The sequence below is a fragment of the Petromyzon marinus genome, chromosome 27 (genome assembly GCF_048934315.1).
Source record: "Petromyzon marinus isolate PM22_M1 ecotype Great Lakes invasive population chromosome 27, UKy_Petmar_22M1.pri1.0, whole genome shotgun sequence".
Taxonomy (NCBI): Eukaryota; Metazoa; Chordata; class Hyperoartia; order Petromyzontiformes; family Petromyzontidae; genus Petromyzon; species Petromyzon marinus.
The window spans coordinates 6201290-6223890 of record NC_133693.1 but is presented as its reverse complement, the minus strand read 5'-3'; the positions used below and the strand labels follow the sequence as shown (position 1 = coordinate 6223890).

General features: G+C 54.4%; 1 protein-coding gene across 3 annotated transcripts in view; it reads right to left on the bottom strand.

Annotated features, from left to right (window-relative positions):
• Positions 1–2563: 2563 nt before the first annotated feature.
• LOC116946611 (protein argonaute-2-like) overlaps positions 2564–22601 on the bottom strand; it is a 29473-nt gene continuing 9435 nt past the window's right edge. For 2 of the 3 annotated variants that reach the window (XM_032961686.2, XM_032961688.2), the window contains 19 exons: positions 21198–21274; positions 19692–19809; positions 19154–19335; positions 18588–18724; positions 16601–16735; positions 15760–15847; positions 14397–14544; positions 13813–13932; positions 12080–12202; positions 10848–10865; positions 9672–9805; positions 8373–8557; positions 7448–7607; positions 6494–6584; positions 5728–5922; positions 5292–5426; positions 4885–4986; positions 3345–3544; positions 2564–2732 (listed from right to left, as the gene is read on the bottom strand). In XM_032961686.2, the coding sequence (XP_032817577.1) occupies positions 2624–2732; positions 3345–3544; positions 4885–4986; positions 5292–5426; positions 5728–5922; positions 6494–6584; positions 7448–7607; positions 8373–8557; positions 9672–9805; positions 10848–10865; positions 12080–12202; positions 13813–13932; positions 14397–14544; positions 15760–15847; positions 16601–16735; positions 18588–18724; positions 19154–19335; positions 19692–19809; positions 21198–21274 (2457 nt within the window). In that variant the 3' untranslated portion in view covers positions 2564–2623. The remainder of the gene's footprint in view (positions 2733–3344; positions 3545–4884; positions 4987–5291; positions 5427–5727; positions 5923–6493; positions 6585–7447; positions 7608–8372; positions 8558–9671; positions 9806–10847; positions 10866–12079; positions 12203–13812; positions 13933–14396; positions 14545–15759; positions 15848–16600; positions 16736–18587; positions 18725–19153; positions 19336–19691; positions 19810–21197; positions 21275–22601) is intronic. The other variant, XM_032961687.2, reaches the window with a different exon arrangement.

The following is a 22601-nucleotide window of genomic DNA, read 5'->3' as shown; positions in this document are numbered from 1 at the left end:
TGTGCAGCTTAAACATTAAAAATGGCATTTTCTTTTCTCACCTCCCGTAACACGACATCACTCAGATTGTTTTTTTTACATTTCGTACAAATGTCCCATTGAGGAAGTTTGAAGTTTCACCGTTCCAGTAAGATACATATTGTTGTTCCAGACCTGACCTGCCCACCGCCCCCCCACCTCTCCCCCCCCCTCCGGACCCCCCCACCTTGCTGATGGTGCACAAGTGTGTCGCACGTACACACGCCCGCCCGCCCGCTCACTCCTGGCGCTAGAGAACACATTTGCCAAACCAACCAGAAACGCACCCCGCCAGCCCCCACCGCCATCCACCTCTCCACAAACGTTTAACAAAGGTGAAGCCATGGGAAACCAGAAACAATCTGGTTGGCTGGCTGGCGGGCGGGCCCCCCCCCCCCGTTTGAAGAGTATGGAAAAATTCGACTCGGAAGCATTCCTTCCAATCTCGTAAAATGAGCGAGCGAGCTGCTGGCGTTGTTATTTTTACAAAATTATTTACACTTGGGGTTTTATACTGAAAGATGGGCTCCCACTGCTCCCCCGCTCCCATTACACCCCCGCCCACATCCCCCCCCCCCGCCCCCCCATTTCACATCCCGCTTTCATAACCGGGCCCTCTATTTTTTTGTTGTCGGCTTTAGTCTCGAAATAAAGTCTCCTCCCCGGCGCGTACTTAAGTCTACGGGCTCACGTCAGATGTTTCACTTGTTCGGTAACCACCAAAAACACAGTTGCGAAACTGTCATCGTTAAAATTGGAAAGCTCAATCTGCTGCTGGATGAAAGCTGCCGCCCCCACGCCATGTTCGGTCACCTGGAAGAGGAGGGGGGGGGAGGTGTCTGCCCAAAGTTCACCACCACTGGTCAGGGATTGGCGAACGCGGATAATGGGCCACGGACCGGTTCTCGAATATCACTCGCCCGTGATGGTGGCCATGTGGCCGGGAATCGAACACAGGTCGCCGGGTTCATAGTGCAGCAGTGCGGCGAGCAGGAACACTAGCGCATGCCTCGCAGCCGAAATTAAAATTAATTGGTCAATAAAAGCGAATTGTAGGAAATCGATAAAAACAGTTTCGCCACTTTCCGTGGTACCAATCAAGTGCCCTGGCCCACGGGCTCGGTTACAACATCGCCGGCTCTTGCCGTCAAACTCTTCAAAAAGAACACAAACGGCAGTAGCGACGTTCGCGGCTCGGCCACCAGGCAGGTTGTTGCGCACGGGTGTTGCTGCACACGTTCCCGTCGACGGTTGCCGAGGACCGCATTAAGAACACAAAACCTCAGTCCGAGTGCAGAACAGTTTCATTCGCGAGTGTCACAGTAGCTCCATGCTTAATTCCCCGAGACTGCAAAATGTAACCCGAAAAAATGGCCACTGCAGCTTCCGTGCACGGCATCCATCGCCTTCATATGAACCAGAGTTACCAAAAAAAAGAAACTAATACATATTTGAAAAAAACGACGGTGGAAACGGGCGGTTAAAATAATCATCCATCGGTCGAACTGTGGGGCAAATTCTCCCACCGCATGAGCGATCGGAATCCAGAGGAGCGGGGCCCTGTCGCCCGCAGTCCGGAGTGGGAGCGTCGTCGCACAGATAGCAACGGTCGGTTCTCGGAGTCTTCACCCGTCCCGTCCATCCCGTCCGTTCCGTACGTACGTCCGCGTGCGTACGCTGCACTCCCACAAAGCTGCGGTGCTCAGCGGAAAAATCGTGGCCTAGCCGCCACGACGAACACCTCTCGTCCGCGCGACCTCGGCGGGAGTGAGACGGGACAGCGTCCGTGAGCGTCGCCGTTCCTTCGGTCATAGCCACCGCCCGTCGACCCCGCCTTGGCCACCGTTCCGTCTTTCTCCGTTCCTTGCTGTGCCACCCACGAACGATCCGTCCACTCAACCACCCACCCCGCCCCACCCCAACTCGAACACCCCCCCCCCCCCCAACCTGGCCAGCAGTGCCTCTTCGTCATAAAACCGCGCATTATCACGCGGTGCAGATGCGGCCGGATTTTCACGGCAGTGCTGTAAAATTGGAAACGGCGCCAAACCGGACCCCAGCATGGCCCAGCCGCCAGCGGCAAAATTCTTTCACCAATCTCCTTCTCCCCCTACCACCACCACCACCACCACCACACCTCCCCACCACCTACTGGCGGCGGACAACATGTACAATGTCACTGGGCTGCGGTGCAATGTCCGTGGCTAATACATGGGGCTACAGATGTAGTCTGGTGTGTACACACGCACGCGCGCGCTCGCTCGCACGCATTACAAGTGTTTGGCTCGGTCATAAAATAAGCTACGTTTCGGAGCTGTCGGGAGTCATCAGCATGGCGTAAGCCACCACGCTCTCGATACACACGCGCGGTCACGCACGTACGGATGCACACACGTCCCCACACACCTCAACCACCACCACCCCCCCTCCTACTATGGCAGGCAAAGGAGTGACGTCCTCGCATCTCATCCTCCTCGTTGAAGAGGTCGTCACATCGTTAAGACTGCGATCCACTCCCCACCCTTCCCCTCCGGCGCCAGCGCCTGGCTCCACCCTCCCTCCCCCCCAGCCATCCCTCCTGCGTCTCAATTGGAGGAGCTCCACATCAGGCGAAGTACATTGTGCGCAGCGCATCCTGGTGAACCTGCACAGCCTTCGCGAGCGCCAGTGAGTCGCGTCCATTGCTCTGTCCTGAGATGTGGCTGCCCTCTCCACTGCAAAGACAAAAAAAAAACCCATACAGCCTTAACAAACATTTGGGGAAATTACCGCTTGCAAGCACCTGTGAAGGCCAGCACGGCACACGAGGGGGTGGGAGGCCAGCACCACTCCAAGCTGCCTTTGTCTCCCGAGTGGTGATGTTTACACATCGCACCAGGTACTCATGAGGCTGACACAACCTAAGGGAGGCCCAAGACCAGTTCATATAATCGTCACCGGTGTTGTCTGTGAGTGGGTATCCAATTTGACTCGCCAGGTTCGGTGTGCAGCCAACTAACCGCTGCACTACCATACCACTGCGCCCACACACGCGTGTGTAAACGGACACACGAGTGTGTAAACAAATTGCGCGTACACATGCACAAACAGCTAAAGATGATGGACCCGTCCAGCATGGCATGGGCTTGTTGCAGCTTTATGCTCCACAGGGAGCGAAGAGGCGTAAGTATGCACAAACAGCGTGTCAGCGAGCGTGCGAACGTACTTACGAGCGAGCGAGCTGCCGCCGAGTGAGCAAGCATGCTATTGAGCGAACATGCCAACGAGCATGTTCGCTCAATAGCTAAACGCGCTAAACGCGCGTGCAGGTGTGCAGGTGCGCGTACCTGTCGTGCTCCTTCTCCACCAGGTGGTAGCGTGCCCGGTACGCGACCAGGTGGGCGTAGTAGGCTGGCGCGGGGATGGAGACGGAGCGCGTGCAGCGCACGTACGTGTGGCACAGCTGGTAGGTGAGCACCTGCAGCTCGTCCGCAGAGAAGCGGTTGTCGTCCCACAGCACGTGGTAGTGGGAGGGGCGGCTCGTGCCCTAAGCGGAGGGTGGGGTGGGGGGGGTTACACACAAAGACACAGATCACCCTATAGCCTCTAACTGACTGTCGGGGCAAGTGCTTTAAGCAAGCACCTACGGAGGCCGGTACGGCACCATGAGGGGGTTGGATGACCAGCAACAGGGCCAGCTACCTTCACCTCCCCAGTGGCGATGTTTACACACTGCACCATCGACCGAGGGGAGGCCTAGGACCAGTATATGTGTAGTGTTCGATTTCACTCGGACAACTTCTGTCTTTCTTCGAACACCGCTTTATTTACAACTCTCAGCATGTCCTCCACATTCCACAGTATTCTGGTCGCCACGGCTCGCTCGCCGTGCTTCACTCGACTCGCTCGCCACCTTTGTCTCTCCACTCCCCACGATTACTTCGCTTACTCCGCCGCTAACTTCTTCGTCTCCACTCGCCGCTATCACCGTCACTATGCTCTCTCCACTGCTAACGGCTTCGTTTCTGTTCGCCGCTATCACCGTCGCTATGCTCTCTCCACTGCTAACTACTTCATTTCTGTTCACCGCTATCACCGTCACTATGCTCTCTCCACTGCTAACTTCTTCTTCTCTGTTCACCGCTATCACCGTCACTATGCTCTCTCCACTGCTAACTACTTCGTTTCTGTTCACCGCTATCACCGTCGCTATGCTCTCTCCACTGCTAACCGCTTCGTCTCTGTTCAGCTCCGCTATTGCTACGCTCTCTCCACTGCTGGCTATTCTCTTCTTCAGCTCCGCTATCGCTATGCTGTTTCCAAGCTCCGTCTCCAAACTCTCCTCCAAACTCCACGTCTTGCCTCGTCCAGCTCCCAACTCCAACTCAACCCATCTCCAAGCTCAACTCCTTCACCTCAACTCCCCTCTGTTGACTCCGACTCCCGCTCTTATACCCGCTCTCATTACACCCCCAATTAATTAACCCTCGTCCCAACGGCGCTCCGCGTGACCGTCGCACCTGTTCCTCGCCAGACTTCCAGACACCTCTCCAGCCCCGGCAACAGCACCAACCAATCACGGCCGTCCACGGCTACCCCAGCTTGATTGCCCTAACATAACCTGCACTGTATTCGCCTTCACTACAGGCTGACCCAAGATAACCCGTACTGTCCGTGTGATCATGTAATCACGCTGTTTGTGCTACGCACCTTCCTACTCCACTACATATGTACAATCGTCCCCGGCGTTGGTGGCCATGAGCGGGAATTGAACTCGGATCGACGGGCCTGCAGCGCAGGGCGCCAACCCCTGCGGCACAGTTGGCGTTCGACCCGTCACGGTGCAAGATCACGGTTGAGCCGTCGCGCTGGCGCCGACGATCTCACCTGGATGCCCGCGTGGCTGCACAGGTAGAAGTCGAACTGCGTCGGGTGGGTGATCTTCGTGTCCACGGTGGTACCCGCAGGGATGTTCCCGCTCTTCCCGATCTGCAAAGAGAAAGCGTCGCGCGGTTTAAATGTTTGTTGCTCTGCGAGAGCGAGAAACGAGAGATGGGTTTGGGGGGTGAGGATGGCTGATTACTTGTCCCATCCTCACCCTTGAGACCCCCCCCCCCGCCATTTCTGGGAGAGGGAAGGAGTGAGTGAGAGTGACGACGCAGCGATCCAAACTGAATCACACGCTCGCGATATCACTCACGCCGCACCGCAGACGGAAAGGGCAGGGTCCGGGGGAGGCAAGGGGGCAGCAGCGGCGGGGGTAGCGGCGAGCGGGCGGGTCAGTGTGGTCGCACCCGCTCGGTCTTGTCGGAGCAGAAGAGGCGCGTGTGGTGGCGCTTCTGCACGGCGATGAAGGTGATGCCGGGCTGGTAGTCCTCCTCTAGGCGAATGCACGCCTCACGGATCGCCAGCAGCTCGTGGTGCAGGACCTGGGGGGTTGGGGTGGGGGTGGTGGTGGGGCAGTAGGGGGAGCAAGAGGACGGGAGGCGATTTAGAGAGAGCGGGCACAGGCCTCGATCGAGTGAGTGAGTGCACGGGTGCCTGCTAGTTCGATTGAGTGTGCGAGCAAGCGAGTGAGTGGGTGTCCGTGCGAACAAGCGAGCGTGTGCGCGAGTGAGCGATCGTGTGCCTGCTGGGATGAGCACGCGAGCAAGCGAGCGTGTGCGTGGAATCCTGCCCAACGGTGCGTGTGTAATGACTGTGCGAGCGAGCGAGCTTGCGGGAGCATGCCTGCTGGAACTGGCCCTCGGACACCCCGTCGCGGTAGTAGATAATCTTGGTCGGCTTGAAGTGCGTCGACTTGTAGAACTGGATGAGCAGCTCGCGCGCCACCAGCGACAGGTCCTGGATCACCTCCTGCCGGTGCTGCTGCACCCGCACCGTGGCACAGTAGCGGCTCGGGTGAGCGTCCATGCTGCCCACCACCTGCACAGACAAAGATCCCCGCGTTCCACCGTGTAGCCTCAACAGACTCTTGGGGAAAGTGCCCTCCCCCGTCAGCCGTATCCGTGACTCGGGCATGGTCAGTGTTTTGAAGTCACGGCTGAGACCGGGCGTCTACAGATCCAACGATTCGGTGCAATCTGTTCACCCCATATTGCACCAGAGGCCTATTTTATAGATCATCATCTAATATCTTGGACACTTCGATAGCTCTTATTTTGTACGGAATGTTGAAATACTCACATGTACAGCGCTTAGCGATCTTCCGATTAAAGGCACTGCGCAAAATGTTTGTGTTATTATTATTGTTACTATTATCGCTAGTTCACGATCAATTTTTTTTTTTGCGTCAAGTCGCAACGTCTGAGGGCCGGGTGGGATGGGTGGAGGAGGGGTTTCCGACACACGCAGGAGTTTTACTCGCTCGACCCGAGCCAACCATCAATTACGGATCATCACCGTGTGTATACATGTCTTCGCGAAAGCCCACCGGGCGACAATTATTAATCATTGTCGGGGTTCGCCTAGGGGGAGTGCGTCGGCAAGTGCTCACGGCAGCGATGGACGGCTTCTTCCCGTCGCCGGCCGGCGGGTGGGTGACGTCGGCGCCCAGAAAGATCACCGGCTGCTGGAACACGGCCGGCCTGCGGGGAACACGAGCGAGGGGGCGTGAAGGAGCGAGCGGGGGAGGGGGGGGGGGGGAGAATGAAGGAGGACAAAGGGGGTCGACGTCAATACGAGTCACGTGACGGAACAGCGACGGCGGGAGGGGATCAACCGACACACGGGCGCAGTGGGTACAGGCATACCCCCATCACAGCACTCCGGATGCGGTCCTCTTAAAAACGGAGCACTATACAAAACGGCGTTATTATAATAATAGGTAGCGCTATAAGGGGTAGCGCTGTATACTGGTGGGTGATTGTGTGTATGGGTGCATGGATGGACAGGTATATGGGTGGGTGAGTAAATGAGTAGGCGGGTATTTGGGTGGGTGGTCGAGTGTATGGGTGGGTGGGTGCATATATACGAGTGGTTGGGTGAGTGATTATGTGGGTGGGTATATGGATGGGTGGGTGGGTATATGGATGGGTGGGTGAGTATTTGGGTGGATGCGTAGGTGTGCGAGTAAATTAGTGGGTGAGCATATGGGCGAGTGGGTAACCGTATGGGTGGGTCGATTGATATACGGTTGGATGGGTGATTATGGGTGGGTGCTTATGGGTAGGTGAGTGTATGGGTGGGTGGGTGGGCATATTGGCGTCTAGGTGAGTATACGGTAGGTGGGCATACAGGTAGTCGGACGAGTATATGGGTTGGTATACTGGTGGTTTGGCATACAGGTGGGTAGATGAGTCGGGGAGCAGGTTGGCGAGTGGGCGAGTGAGCACATGGGTGGACGGGTGGGATAGGTGGCTATGCGAGTAGGTAGGTGGGCGAGAAGGTAGGTGGGCGAGAAGGTAGGTGGGCGAGTAGGCAGGTGGGCGAGTGGGTTGGTGGGACAGGCCTCTGGTGCGGCACGAGGATGTTGTTGACCCCGCCGAGCTTCACGTTGATCTTGAGGCAAAGGTTGGAGAGCGTCTGCGGCGACGTGCGGATCACATTCTTCATCTGCACGCACTGCGTCGCCATGCCCAGCAGCGTGTCGCCCACACGCTTCACTTCCGCTGCCGCCACACACACGCGTATTAAACACACGAGTATCAAACACACGCGCGCGCACGCAAGTCCACACAACAACAACAACAACAACCGCCATTCGCCACTAAAGTGGCGGCGAAGTCACCGCAGCGGCTTGTGCCAGGCTACGTGCACTTTCAGGCCGTGTGAAGTGTCGAAGGTTCGCTGGCAGGAGACCCAGGTGCCATGGGCTGACCGACTGAGAAGACTGGCCGATGCAGGGCCTGTGCCCCCTGCTGTGTCAACGTGGCAGCGCGTTCAGAACTCGTTGCAGAGGTTCGCGATTCGAAACCGGCAGGCCTTGGGCTTCGAGTTGCCGACCCAATGCAGTATATAAAGCCGCGCTCATTGCACACAAAGTGCTTGCCACAAAATGAACCACAATACCTTGGCGATCTCGTCGAGGAGCATAAATCAATCGCGCGAAACTCCGGTCATCCTCGCAGCGGCTTTTGGCTAACCATCGAACAAAGACGGTCACCGCATCGCGTGCTTTCAGATGCGCTTCCGCGGCTGTCTGGAACACTCCTCTTTCCGATATTAGGAAGCCACCAGGGTTATGCACTTTTAAATGCAGATTGCATGCTCATTTCTTTTATAACTGCTTTTTGTGTTTAGTTTGTTGGCCTTCCAGACACGGACGCATAGCTCACCACTTTACCCTGCATCGCAAGACGACGCTCGGCAAACAAAAATATCTTCCACTCCCGGCACCGGGTTCGGGGTGAGGTCCAGCCGTGGCCGGCACTCACCGTAGACGGGCGTCTTGCCCGGCAGGATGACGAGGATGAGCTGTAGGCCGGCGTACGTGTTCTTCAGGTGCCGGAACATGGGCTCCACGCTCTCGGCGTCACGCGCGTACTTGCAGAAGCACGGCTGTCCCTGGATGGGCATTCCCGCGTCCTTCGAGATCTTGCGCAGCTGCTCCGTGAAGTTCCTGCGACGGTCGTTATTTTTCCCAGCGTTACCACCGCCATCGCAACAAGAATAATAATGTCGACTTGTAATGCTGCAGCACCGCCGCTGCCGCCACACGGGGCAGTCGCTCCTCGCTCTCGTAGAGAGAGAACGACTCCGAGGGCGCGAGGAGAGAACCCACAGACGAGCACCAAGGCAGCCACGCAATGAACCGACGATAACAACTGCCAAAGCTCTGCGGTCCTATATATATAAAAGGTGTTATCGGCCAATTAATCATACGCGTTCACATGTGGGAGGAAACCAGAGTGCCCGGCGATATGCCACATGTGTCAGGGGGTAACCACTCCATCCCATACAGACGGAAGGAGTGGAGTCAACGCTTTTGCTGTACCGCCTTTCTGCTGGCGAGCCAGGGTATTGGACCTCCTCGACGCCCACGGGAAGGGAGTTTCGCAACGTTTGCGCGGCGTTCCACCAAATCCCGATTGCACCATAGCCCCCCCACCTCCACCATCGCTCAGCCGCCACGGCCAAGCCAATGCTGGATCACACCCATCCCCACCACACAACCCTCACACCCGGCACCCGCACTCGGGCGGATTCCACTGCTCCTTGTCGCGCTCTAATATTTACCAGATTGTGATCGATAAGGTTTTGTAAATATTATCGAGAGGAGACAAAGCAGAGCGGGTTGATGGATCGCACAAAATGAGTCATAACCCTGGGCTCGCCAGTAGGCAGAACAGCAAAAGGTGGACTCCGCGTGTCCCAATCTGCGTGGGATAGCGAGCGCTTCCCCCCACGCACGCGTGGGGGATTTTCTCCGGTTGCCCCAGTTTCCTCCCACCAAAAAAAACACTCCTGAATAGCTGGCCGATAACACCTTGATATGTATACAGAGGAACGCAGAGCTTTGGCAATTTCTAGCACCGGCTCACCGCGCGGCTGCCTTCCAGCTTGCCCGCGGTTCCTCCACGCGCCCTCCAAGTCGTCCTCTCTCTCGACACGAATCCCGTGCGGCAGCGGCGGCGGCGACGACGACAACGACGCAGCGTCACAAGTTTCATTTTTATTCATTCGCCATCATCATCATCACCCACGCCGGTTCACCGCTCGACCGCGGGACTCACTTGAGGGCCTCCTCGCGGCAGTCCCTCTGCGAGGCGAAGCAAGCGACGGCCCACACCTTGATCTCGATCCCCGTGAAGAACTGCTTCCCGCGCATGTCCCACACGCCCTGGTTGGGCGTCACCATCGTCTTTGTCTGCACAGGCGACACGAGAACGTGGCGCCGGCGGCAAAGGCGGTGGACGCGTTAGCGCGGAGGTAGCCGCGTGGGATCCAGGAGGTCAGAGCGCTGGAGCCACCACGGCTGAAAATTCCGAGGTTCGAATCCAGGCAACTGCCTGTGGTTATAAACCGGGGCTTCTCAAGCAGAGGGAGTTGATAGTGTCAGCCCCGGGCCGCACCAATGGACGCGTACAAAAACCCATCACGTTTTTTTTTTACTTTGGTTTCGGCACTTAATTTGGCTAAATTCCAGCGCTGAGAATGACATTTTGGTTTTGAGTGCCCTGCGACGAACATTCAGTTCACATGCAGGTCTGGTGGGAACGTGCTTCCCTCTACTGCATGGACCAGAAGTCACGTGAAGGTTTCTCAGAGGTAGCTCTGGGATATCCGCTTGCGTCGGCCGCTCTTCCAGTAAAGAGGGTTGTGGGGGGGACTGCACTCTGGGAGGATCCGAATGGATACTCCCATCTCATGGACACGATGTGACGGAACAATGTGGGTAATATTAATCTGTGACAGGTGTATACGGAGCACAATGTGTTAGCTTGCAGAGTGTGCCGTATTACATGACCGCTGAGTCTGGTTAAACTCTAATCCAGATGTTCATCTGTATGCAGGTGTAAACAAAGTGTGATGTGTTAGCTTGAAGAGTGAGCTGTATTACATCACTGTTGAGTCTGGTAAAACGCTAACCCACTTGTTAATCTGTAGAGGGGTAGATGCAAAGTGTAATGTGTTAGTTGGAATACAGGCAGTCCTCGACTTACGAACATAATTCGTTCCTGAGACCCGTTCGTAAGTCGAACGGTTCTCGTAAGTCGGAACACAATACTGTAAAGCGTTTTAAATGCCCATATGGTCAGTGTTATGAAATGTGTTATGGTTCAACAAAAAAGGAATGCATTGTTAAACTCATGAATAAGAAACAAAAGTACATTGCCATGTAATACTGTCATGAATACTGTATAGTAAACAAAGCATAAAATAAAGTGACAAATACTTTTTTTAATTACCTCGAGTCCTGATGCTGACTTGCTTGTCGGAAGGGGCGCAATGAGTCACCACAATTGCATACAGACACGGGGCACGCACACACGCACGCACGCACACACGCACACACGCACACACGCACCAACGACAACGATTCCCCGTATAGCATTAACAGACTGTTGGGGCAAGTGCTGACGGACACGGGGTAGCCCCGCACATCAATTCGGACGATCTTCCATCGGCCAAGTCCCCGATAGCAACACAACCTGGTAGTCAAGCTACATTCACATTGAATCGGACTCGGGTCACCGGGTTCGTAGCACTGTGCGATAACCACCCACTGCTGTGCATAAACAAAGCTCCCCCATATAGCTTTTACCGGACGGTTGGGGCAAGTGCTATTAGCGAGCGCCTATGAAGCCCAGCGCGGCACACGAGGGGGTGGGTGGCCAAGACCACGCCGGATCGCCTTTGTCTCTCCAGTGACGATGTTTACACACCACACCAAGTACTCATTTGAGGCCGAGTCGACCTAGGGGAGGCCCAGGACCCATTCAGTTAATCATCACTGTTGTTGGTAGTAGAGCGGGAATCGAACTCGGGTCGCCGGGTTGGTAGCACAGTGCGCTAACCATTGCACTACCACTCCTCACGCACACACACAGGGGGGGCATGCGTGCACAGAGGCACACACGTGTGCATGCACGCACTCACTTTCACACACAAACACTCACATGCGCACACACACACAGACACCCACTCCCAGCATGAGGCCGACTCATTACATCTCACGGAGGCTAGCTCCGCTGAACAAAATAGTTCAGTGGTTCAGTTTGCAAGTGCGAGTTCGTGTTTTAAGTTAATGTAAAAAAAAATCATGGAAGCTGACTGGTAAGAGCGGTTTTTCTAAATTGCGTGTTCGTAAGTCAAGGACTGCCTGTACATGACTGTTGAACCTGGTTAAACTCTAATCCACATGTTCATCAATAGAGCGGTTTTCCTAAATCGCTTTTTCGTAAGTGTTAGCTTGTAGAGCGAGCTGTAAATGTGACTGTCGAGTCTGGATAACCGCTAACCCACAATGCAAATCTGAAAACAGGTATATACAAAGTGTAATGCGTTAGCTTGTAGAGTGTGCAGATTCTGGTAAAACGCTAACCCACATGTTAATCTGTCGACTGTTGTATACAATGAGCGATGTGTCGGGATGCAGAGCGAGCCATCTCATTTGCTCAGGCCTAGGGAAGGGACGCACCTGGCCACCGTACTGCAGCATTGGAGCGGGCAGCACCCGACCTGTGACCTCCGTCATGTCGTCGCGAACCCGGATCTCAAACTCGCGCATGAACGGATCGCCCTTGAAGTTTGCATTTTTCATCTGAAAATAACACACGGACGTGGTTCGATTCACGGTCATCGTTTCGTATGAACAGTAAAACCTTGGATTGCGAGCATAATTCGTTCCGGAAACGTGCTTGTAATCCAAAGCACTCGTACATCAAAGCACTCGTATATCAGTTGTGATCACGTGATGCTCGGCAGTACAAAGCGTACAAGTACACTGCTCGCATTGCAAGACCGCGCTCGTTTATCAAATACAAATTTCTTTAAAATTTTTGCCCGTCTTGCAAAACACTCGCAGACCAAGTTACTCGCAATCCAAGGTTTTACTGTACGTAGAACTTCTTTCGCACCGTATGCAGCCAACTGTGCTAATCGGAGGTTCGGGTGAAGGACAACAAACTAAACACAAAAAGTAGTTCTGATTAAATTAGTTTTCAATCTAGATTTTAAAGTACATAGGGTCCAGCGACTTCCTAGTATCGGAGGAGCTTTCCAGACAGCAACGAAGAAGCGCACCTGAAAGCGCGCGATGCAGCGACCGTAGTTTCAGTCCACATCGGGAGTAAAACATCACAATTGTTGATCACGAACCACTGGTGGAAATTCCACATTGTTGTGGTGGGACCTGGTCATTCCTTAAGCCACAGATGGGGAACTTTATCCGGACCGAGCACGAGTCTTGTGTAAGTCTACGGGCCGTGCGTTATTCTATGGAACCGATTTGCAGGGCTTCATTGATCACCGAATATTTTCCGAGTCGCTGTGTCTCTACCAGAGGTGGCATGCGACTCGTAAGCCACGGCCATAGCTGGAGGTATACTGGATGTGGTGTTCTGGGTGCAGAATTTTTTTTTATTGGGTCACGGATCCAAAGACCAAACAGACTGAAATTAATCCATGTCCACACAGATAATCTTTGCCTTTGTGCATGTGTGTGCACATGTGCAGTGCGAGTGTGCGACGGTGCAGTGGTGTGCAGTCTCTTCGTACATAAAGCGGTAGTTGCGTTCCTGAAGAACACTGCGTTATATAATAAATATATAATATACGGTAAAGCACAGTCCGCGATAACTCGTGAGATGCGTACACAGGCTAAACAAAGACCGAGGCATGTGGGTAGCATCCGGAAACATCCAGCAGCATCCCGCCTTGTGCGATGCTACGCCGAGGCAGCCGCACGGCCGCTTATTTATACTCGCGCGACGTATAGTGGTTCGTTCACTCAATCGCGTTATATCCAATTCGCATCCACGTTATAAAAAATGTGTTCCCCTAATACATTAATTGCATTGTATCCAATTCTAGTTATGAAAACCACATGGCGTTATAGGAGAACAGACTGTACTGGTTAGCGCACTGCGCGACGATCCCGGCAACTCGAGTTCGATTACCGCTCGGCGAATATTTGAACCCGTCTTGGGCCGCCCCAAGGACGACTCAGCCTTGAATGAGCACCTGGTGCCGTGTGTAAACATCAGCACTGGGGAGACACAGGCGGGCGGCCGGGCGTGGTGCCGGCCACACAACCCCATCGTGTGCCACGCCGGGCCTTCACAGGCACTGCTTGCGCACAGCACTTGGCCCGACAGCCTGTCAAAAGGCTATACGGGGGATCTTTGTCTTTGTGGGGCTTTGCGTCCCCACCAGTTTGCTGATTTCCTCCTGACGGTCGGGGGCCGAACGCGCCGTCGCCTTGATCATGGTCGACGTCTGGCTGTCCGTCAGGCGTCGGATGCACCGCTGGCCCGGCACGATGTTGCACACCTGGCGGGATGGGGACAGGGTTACAGCAGGCTTGCGGTTGCCGAACGAATACATCAGGTTGTGCTCATCACGCAACAAAGTGCTCGCCACAATACCTCGCCGAGCTCGTCAAGGAGCGCAAACCGTCACGCGTAACGCCCGTCATCCTCGCAGCGGTGGCTTGTGGCTCGCCATCGAGCAGACTGGCGCTGCATCGCGCGCTTTCACAAGCGCTCCCGCGGTCGTCTGGAATGCTCTTCCGATGTTAGGAAGGCCACTGGAGCTATACACTTTTAAATCTAGATTGAAAGCTCACTTCTTTAGAACTGCTTTTTGTGTTTAGTTTGTTTAGTCCCTTCCTCACGCTTCCGAATCGGAAGAAAAACTGATGATGGACACACGTACGTCATCGGGACGGGAAAGGGTTCAGAAAGGAAGTGAAAGGTTGGTTCTAGAAGGGGGTGAGGGGGAGCGTGTGGCCTCACCTCCAAGGGCAGGTAGGTGTGCTTCTCCTTCTGGCCGACCTGCAGGCACGGCAGGTGCGGGTAGCGCAGCTGCAGCTTGTGCTTCTCCCGGAAGTAGTGAGCGACAGAGCACTCCACCGTCTGCCCGCTCTCCAGCTGTAGCGGGAACCTGTGCGGTGGAGAGCAACGGAACGGTCGTTCGGCAAGTGGGGGGGGGGTGTTCGGGGTGACGCCTGAACAGAGCGATTCACTGATATGTGTGAGAGACGTACTAAAGACGAAGTTCAAGGACTCGCCCGGCTGAGGCTCCTTTACACATGCAATGCACCACAATAGAACCACGCAACCCGGAGTATGGATCATAGAGTAAACCACTGTGGTCTGTGCTCCTTCAACGGAGGAGGAGGAACAGCAAAACGACACAAACTCTCTCTGCTGAAGCCCTCTCGTCTTGGCCAGCAGCAACAGCAGCAGGCCTCGACATTGGCATCGAGCTCCTGAACCACCGTGTTGCCATCGTGCGAAAGAGTAGAATAATAGTAATATTGATGATGGAATGGCAGTTTGAGAATGTATGCTAAAAATCCCGTGACATCATTAAAAATGAGCATGCCATCATTTGTGAGCCGGCATCAAGGTCCAAATTTGCCAAATAAGACAAAAAAGAAGAATCACTCCGCAAACTACTCAATTTGTCAGTTTAACACGTAGACTTTCGCGACCAATATCTTCCACGAGGGGTTTCCTTTGGGTTAGATCGTGTAAATATATCAATCTGTCGTTAAAACCCGCCACCACCCGACGAGTAAGGGTTGTCACGTAAACAGAACGTGCCAACTCGATTCGTATAAGAACACGGTGATCATTGCCCCCTACTGGTCGGTGCCGGGTCACCTTCAGCCGCACAGGGACAGCCGCCAAAGGGGGGTAAATTACTGCCATTCAAATTGAGATGAGGTGCAATGCTCTTTTTGAGTTGCCGAGGAATTTAAGGGCGCCGTATAAGTGCAAATTTCGTTACTGTTATCACAGACCTTGTAATTGCGCGATGTATCGTGGAATCGTCACGGCACGAAAACCGTACCGCGCAAGAGCGCACGACAAATGTGCATACCAATATGTCTACCCGTGTGTGTGCGCCGAGTGCGGTGTGTAAACATCGCCAAGGGGGAGACAAAGGCGGCCGGGGCTGTCGTGCTGACCACCCACCGCATCGTGTGCCATTCCGGCCTTCGCAGGTGTTCGCTAAGAGCGCTTGCCCCATCAGGCTGTTAAGGCTATACGGGGGATCTTTGTCTTGTGTGGGCAGCGGTGGCGCCGCGGTCAGCACACTGCGCTCGAAACCCCGATCCTGTTCCTTGTGCCTGTGCCTGTGCTGACGTACGTCTGGTGGCTTGCGGACTTGCGCGAGACGCTGCAGACGCGGTACTTGCGCTTCATCTGGCCGCAGTGCGTGATCTCCACCTTCAGCCCTGCGTGGGTGTGGACAGCGGGGATCGTGGTGCGTGTGCGAGAGATGCGCGAGCAGAAACACAGCGGCAGCGGAGAGCGGCGGGGCAGTGGTTAGCGCGTTGTGCCACGGACCCGGCAACCGCCGACAACATCACCGACGAATATCTGCACCGGCCTTGAGCCTCCATTAGGTCGACTCAACCTTAAACGATGCGGTGTGTCAATATCAGCACAGGGAAGACAGCACTGGTGGGCAGGGTGCGATGCCAGCTGCATCACCCCTCAAGAGTGCCGTGCCGCTCTCCGTAGGTGCTCGCTAACAGCACTTGCCTTAACGGTATGTTAAGCCTACATGGGTATCTTTGTCTTGTGATTTGTTGCGAAGAGGTGGTGGCATAGTTGTTTGGTACAAACTGGGTGCTTCACCACAGACACGACAACAGTTTTCCAAGCTGGGCAAAGGTGTGCCTTTGTCGGTGGGGGGGGGGCGAGGAGGCCACAAATTTGTCGCTTTGCCGAAAATTACAAGGAGGCGACTGACCGCCGGTGAGCAAGCGACTGGAGTGAAACAGTGAGTGCTGGATCAATCAACCAATCATCAATCAACGCGACTACTGCTTCACACCGAATGCTATCATGTTGCAAAAAGGCCGTTGGCAGCGGGGGTAGGAACTTGGGTTTCTCCGTCACAGACATGCACGACAGCGGCATTCCAACTATGGGCCTTGCTGGCGGGGGGCGTGGGGGGCGTTGATCTGTGCGCGCGGCCGTGCCTGTGATCTCCTTGGTGAAGGCGACGCGCTGCGAGTCGGTGAGCGGCTTGCGCTGATCGTCGAGGGAGTGCACGCCCAGGATCTCGCAGAGGAACTCCACCACGGGCTGGGCCTTGTAAAACGCCGTCGCCGACACTGCCATCGCCAACATCCGTCCATTCACACCGTCCGCTCGTTAGGCCGTTAAGGGAAGATGCGATCGGGTCTAATTCATGCAGAGCGCCTTCACTCGAGGCACTCGACGCAGCTTGCAAAACGATGACACAATGGAACGGTGTGGTTGGCAGGGGGCGTGCGTGCAATTGAGGAATGAGTGAGAGCGATAGAGGGGCGCTTAGGGGATCACGAATGGGTAGGGGAGGGACGGGGCGGAGTGGAGCGGCGAGCGGAGGGAAGAGGAAGAGAATTGGTAACGGAGCAGGGGTGGAGCTTTAAGAAAGGAACGGAAAGAGGTTAAGGAGGGGGACTGCTTTATCATCTTCACGTGTCATTTAATTCTGCGTCCAACTGTAGGAACCATGTCTAAACTAGATGGCCCTTGTTTATAACATCCGGAAGTTCACCAGCAATGATTTAAGAAAGCCTGACTATGATGATGAGACAATGTGGCTCGAAACGAGCCCAGAGTTTTGCTTGCGTTGAATCAATGCTGCTGCAATTATGAACTCCCATGAAGATCGTTGGGCTGACTGACAGGTTGTGTAAAAAAAATACCTACATTTTTTGTTTGTACGTGATAACAGATGTATAAACGAATGAGATGCCAGCTTATATATTGTCATGCATTCGTTATGTTTGCTTTTCTTAAAACCAAAGTGAGGCCCCTATTGTTGTTTTTATATAAACACCAACGCTTGTTGCGCAATGCCCAAAGGGCCCAAAAACGTCGCTCGGCAAGCAACAAAAATTAAATGCGTGACCGATAACGGAGTTGACGCATTATTATTTTTCAACCAATCAAACAAAGTTATGACAAGAGCTCTGGAAAAAGAGACGATGATGGATGGAGCAGTGCGGGGGGGGGGAAGAAGCAGAAAGAAAAGCGAGGTGACCGGCAGTGCGGTGGTTAAACACGGCGTGGGCGAGATGCAGCGGTCAAGACGGGTAGACCCGAGTCCTTAATACGTTTCAGTGGAGAATCACAGGAACAGTAACCGTGGTAACAGCGATATGAGAGTGATAAGGAGGAAACTGACCGCCAGTGAGCAAAGGGAGTGCATTTGAATAGACACGGGCATACTGCCTTCCCTCTTACAGGGCACTGCCACCCTTGCCGTAGGCAAAGAGGCTTGAGCACTGCGTAGACCCGAGTCGGAGAGGGGGTGCCACCACCTGTGGCGAGATGCTCGCTACCTCGCCTGGTATCAAGGAGGTTGAGAGTTTTATCCAGACCCCGAATCCTGAATATTTGGAGTTTGCACGTTCTACCCGTGCTCACGCAGTTTTTCTCTCCGGGTCCTGCGGTTTTCCCCTCCAAATTTTTAAACGTGCGTTTAAAGCATTGCGGTGCTAGAAATGTCCACACGATAAGCCACTTTGTTGAGCTATCATGTGGCCAGGTCGCTTCTGAAAAACTAAAACAGCTATATAGCCCAGTGTATGGAAAGCACGAAATATTCACAACCTGCGGGGCAAACAGCCAAAAGTAAAGGCAAAGCATTCCAAAGCCTGGGAGCTGCACTGGCAAAAGCTCGATCACCCCTGCAGGAAATGTGCCTTGACCTCAAGAGAACTTCGAATAAGAAGGCGATCCGAAGATCTCAAGGACCTCGTTGGTAGAATAAAGACGGATTAGTTCCTGTGAATATTGTGGGCCTGACCTAATGGGTGCCTTGCGGGGCTAACCCAAATATAGTCACAAACCGTCCCCACCACGGTGAATATATCCCAACATCGCCACTGGCCCGGCACGTCTCAACCCACTACAGGCCCTCCTAAAGCCACCCACCCCCCTACCCGGGCAACCCCGGGCCACCCCATCGCTCACCGTCGATATTGAGCATCATGTTCCACATGGCGGGCCGCACCGACTGGTGGAATCCGAACCAGACCTCGCGGCCGAAGCCCAGCGGGTGGCAGTAGCCCTCGGGGGCGGAGAAGAAGGAGCGTCCCACCGGCGTGTACCTGCAACGAGTCGCCAAGGCCGAGTCAAACCTAGGGGGGGGGGCGTGGGGGTGGAGGGCCCCCAGGACAGGTGCAACTCGCAGACTCGCCACGCCAACGTTGTTTAGGTTATTCATTTGGTGGGCGAGCCAATGGGGGAGCGGGCGAGCCACCGGGTGAGACAGTTGACGAGCCCCCGGGGGAGCAGCTGGGCAGGCGAGTCAGCGGGTAAGCCAGTTGGGAGAGCCGGCAGACGAGCCAATGGGCGAGCCAGTGGGGGAGCGGACGAGCCAGGGGGCCCAGCCAGCTGGGGAGCGGACGAGTCAGCAGGCGAGCCAGTGGGGGAATCGGGTGGGCGGACGTGCCACCGAGGGAGTTGTGGGTGGCCGCGCGAGCTGGCGAACGCGACGAGGAGAGCCGGTAAAAGCCGCCCCCTGCCTCCCCCCGCACCTCATCGAGGGCAGGTGGCGCATGACGACGTCGAGGGCGAGCACAGCGTCATAAGGGACGCTCGACGACTCCCCGGCCAGCGCCTCGCTCAGCATCTGCAGGCTCACCGAGGCCACCCAGCGCAGCGACACCGAGAACTTGCGGTCGCGCCCCTCTCCCGGCAGGGTCACCTCCAGCTCCACCTACAGCGGTGGGGGGGGGGGGGGGGCGAGGGTGGGGGGGGAGGGAACAGTGCAGAGAACACGAGTGCCACGTGCCACCTGTTAACAGTCCGTTGGGGCAAGTTTGGTTTGTGAGCGCATGTTAAGGCCGCTGTGGCGAGCGACGTGGCGGCTTGAAGCCAGCACCACGACCAGCTGCTTTCATCTCCCTGGTGCTGCTGTTTATACCGCACACCAGGTGCTCATTTAAGGCTGAGTTAACCTAGGGGGAGCAGGGCACATTCAGCGCGATTAGGCCGCAGGCGTTTGAAAATCGGGCGGAGATTGCTACACCGCTGCCGGTTCCTCCGGGGGGACAGCTACGCCGGACCACTTACCCGGTCCCAGCCGATGGGCAGAGGAGTCGCCGTGTACAGGTTCTGGCGCCCGTCGTACACCGGCTTGCGTTCGCCGAAAATCTGCTTGTAGTGCTGCACCATGTGAAGCACCACCTCCCTGCAGGGGCGAAGTGCGAGTGGGGGACACACGGCTCAGGGGTTTGCACGTTACAGGTTTTCCCTCGCTTTGGTGCGCTCGTAGCAGTATGCATTAACAAAATAAAGGGGGGGGGGGCGCACGAGGCAGAATCGCGAAGCTTGGACCGCGCGCGGTCACCCAGCCCAAGATGCACCACCGCACGAGGTGGTGGCTACCTACCGAGTAGTGCACGCAGTACGAAACAAATCTACTAAACTATTTGTATTTTGCCAGGTAAGGTCCACTGAGCTCTTTTTCAGAAGCGACCTAGCTCGCAAATGACAGCTCAACAAAGTGGCTTATCATCATGTGGACATTTATAGCAGCCAAATGCACGTTTCTAAATGGAGGGAAAAACGAGGACCCAGAGAAAAATCCACGCGACCATGGGGAGAACATGCAAACTCCAAATGCGCAGCAGGCGTCAAGGTCAGGATCGAACCCACCGCCCTCTTACATACCAGGCGAGGGAGTTAACATCTCGCCACCATGCCCCACATACAACAAGATAGGCTGCATAAGGAGTGAATTCAAACCGCATAGAGCCGATTTTGGGTCCAAATAGGTTTAGCCGCAAATACGCGATAATCACACGAAGCGAAACCCGCAGAGAACGAGGAAAACCAGTGCAACACGCGAGCTTAAATGTTCCAGAATATCAAAGGGTCTCAACTATTTCAGACAGCTGTGGTAGTCGAGCCTAGGGGACCCCCGCCCCCGCACCCAAACTGCCCGCCAGCGGAAAATAATCCTATGCAGCACAAATAGATAACAATTAGATATCTTGTTACCAAGTAGATAGGATATAATTACTATCTAATTGTATCAGATATATCCAATGAGTAACTAATTGCAAAGCTTGGTTGTGAAATGTTTTCTTCCAACTTATCACCGAGCAGAAACGTTTATAATTGGCCCGCAAAAAAATAAAACGCTTTCTACGCGCGACAATTACAATCGTTGGCTCTGTCGGGTGGCTCGGCAGTCACGTGACACAATACAAAAAAACTCAATCATGCATCGCGTAACATTGGCTGTGAAATCCTGCGCATTGTAATAATATTTAGCGTGTTGAGTTGCATACCTGTCAACCCATACGGTTTACCCCATATTCTTGTACAGGGAAATTGAGTTTTCAGGTCCATACGGCGTACAGCCGTTTTGAACACGGGCAACATTTTTCTGTCCATTTGTTTGTGTTTCTCCCTCGTGATGGGGACTTTGTAGGATGAACGTTGAGGTTTACAAGGGGCACGGGGTGACCAATAAGGTCTGAATTGGTCTGCAATAAGGTAGGCACCGATGCTCATCAGGCAGCAGTGGCGATGTGTGCCCGTGCGTGCTTGAGCGCGCGAGCGTGCGCGTACCTGTTCACGCGGCGTGGACACTTATCCGGTTTCACCTCCACCTCGTAGTGCTGCAGGAAGCCCTTGGGGATATCCACCTTAGAGCAGAGACCACCGCGCAGACCGGCCAATCAGCGTGTGACGATCGGAGCACCCGTCCATCCATCCCGTCGTTCGATAAAAAATCCATTCTACAGCGCAGGAACCATCTGTCCTGCGTAGTGGCTGAGATGCTTGACCGCCATGCACAAACAGGTTATCAGAGTGCACTGTATGTCGCGTCGTACACACATGTAATGCACGCACGCACGCACACCATTGCGTCGTGCGAGAACACCGCAAGCCTAGTTGCACACCATTTTTTTTATACGAATAAAAACAACTCTCTCGGGACTCAAATCCCACGAGATTTTTGAAGATTAATTTGTATCAACGCTCTGTGCCACGAGCGCACAAATACACACATTAGATCTACATCTAAATTGTCATCAACATTGTGTCATCCCACGACACAGACCAGCCGTACAGCCTACACATTAAGCTGGGGCAAGTATAGTAATAGGTTTTACCCTTTTAACTGGCACAAAAACTGACACCTTTATTCAAGGCATCATGTTTGCAATAATCACAACACAAGCAGTCAAAATGCAAACAAAAGAGCCAACTCTGATAATAATATGCACTGTCCTTGAATTTGATTGGTCCACACCCGAGACGGCTTTTCTTAGAGCCTAGTCTCCACTGGTGTTGGACCAGAAGACGCCAAAAGGCGTACAACTCAAAAACAGCGCACTATCAGAATATTGAGGGCTCGGGGTGAGCATTTACATTATGAGACCTCCTTTGCCAGTAGCAAGATATAGGAATAGGTTTTACCCTTTTAAGTACTTATGAAGCCTGGCACAACACACAGGGGGTGGGGGATGGTGTTTCCAGGACCAAGCACGGCCGTCTTTGTCTCCCCAGTGTCGATGTTTAAACAATGCGCTGCACCCTTATTTAAGGTTGAGTCGATCTAGGAGCGGTCAAGGAATGGCTTGGATAATCACCACTAATGCAAGCCGTGGCTAAGATTCGCACTCAGGCAGTCGGGTTTGTCACGCAGTGCACTAGCCACCACGCCACTGCTCTCCATGGGATACACGTGCACACTTTTATATACACACACACAACATCTTTATACTTATGCAGTGAAACAGTGTTTTCAACATTATGTGCCACGTGCTTAACAATCACCAGGTTCCCGCGGCGTGTGACAACTTTCATTTTATTGAACAAAAGGGTAGGCTGGTAAACCAGGGAGACGTTCCTCGGGCCTTTGGGAAGGCCCGCTGTGACACCTCTTTCCCACTGAACAACTGAGCCTTACCACTGACGTCACAAACACTGAACGAGTCAAGACTCGCGTAGATTACAAGGCGACGC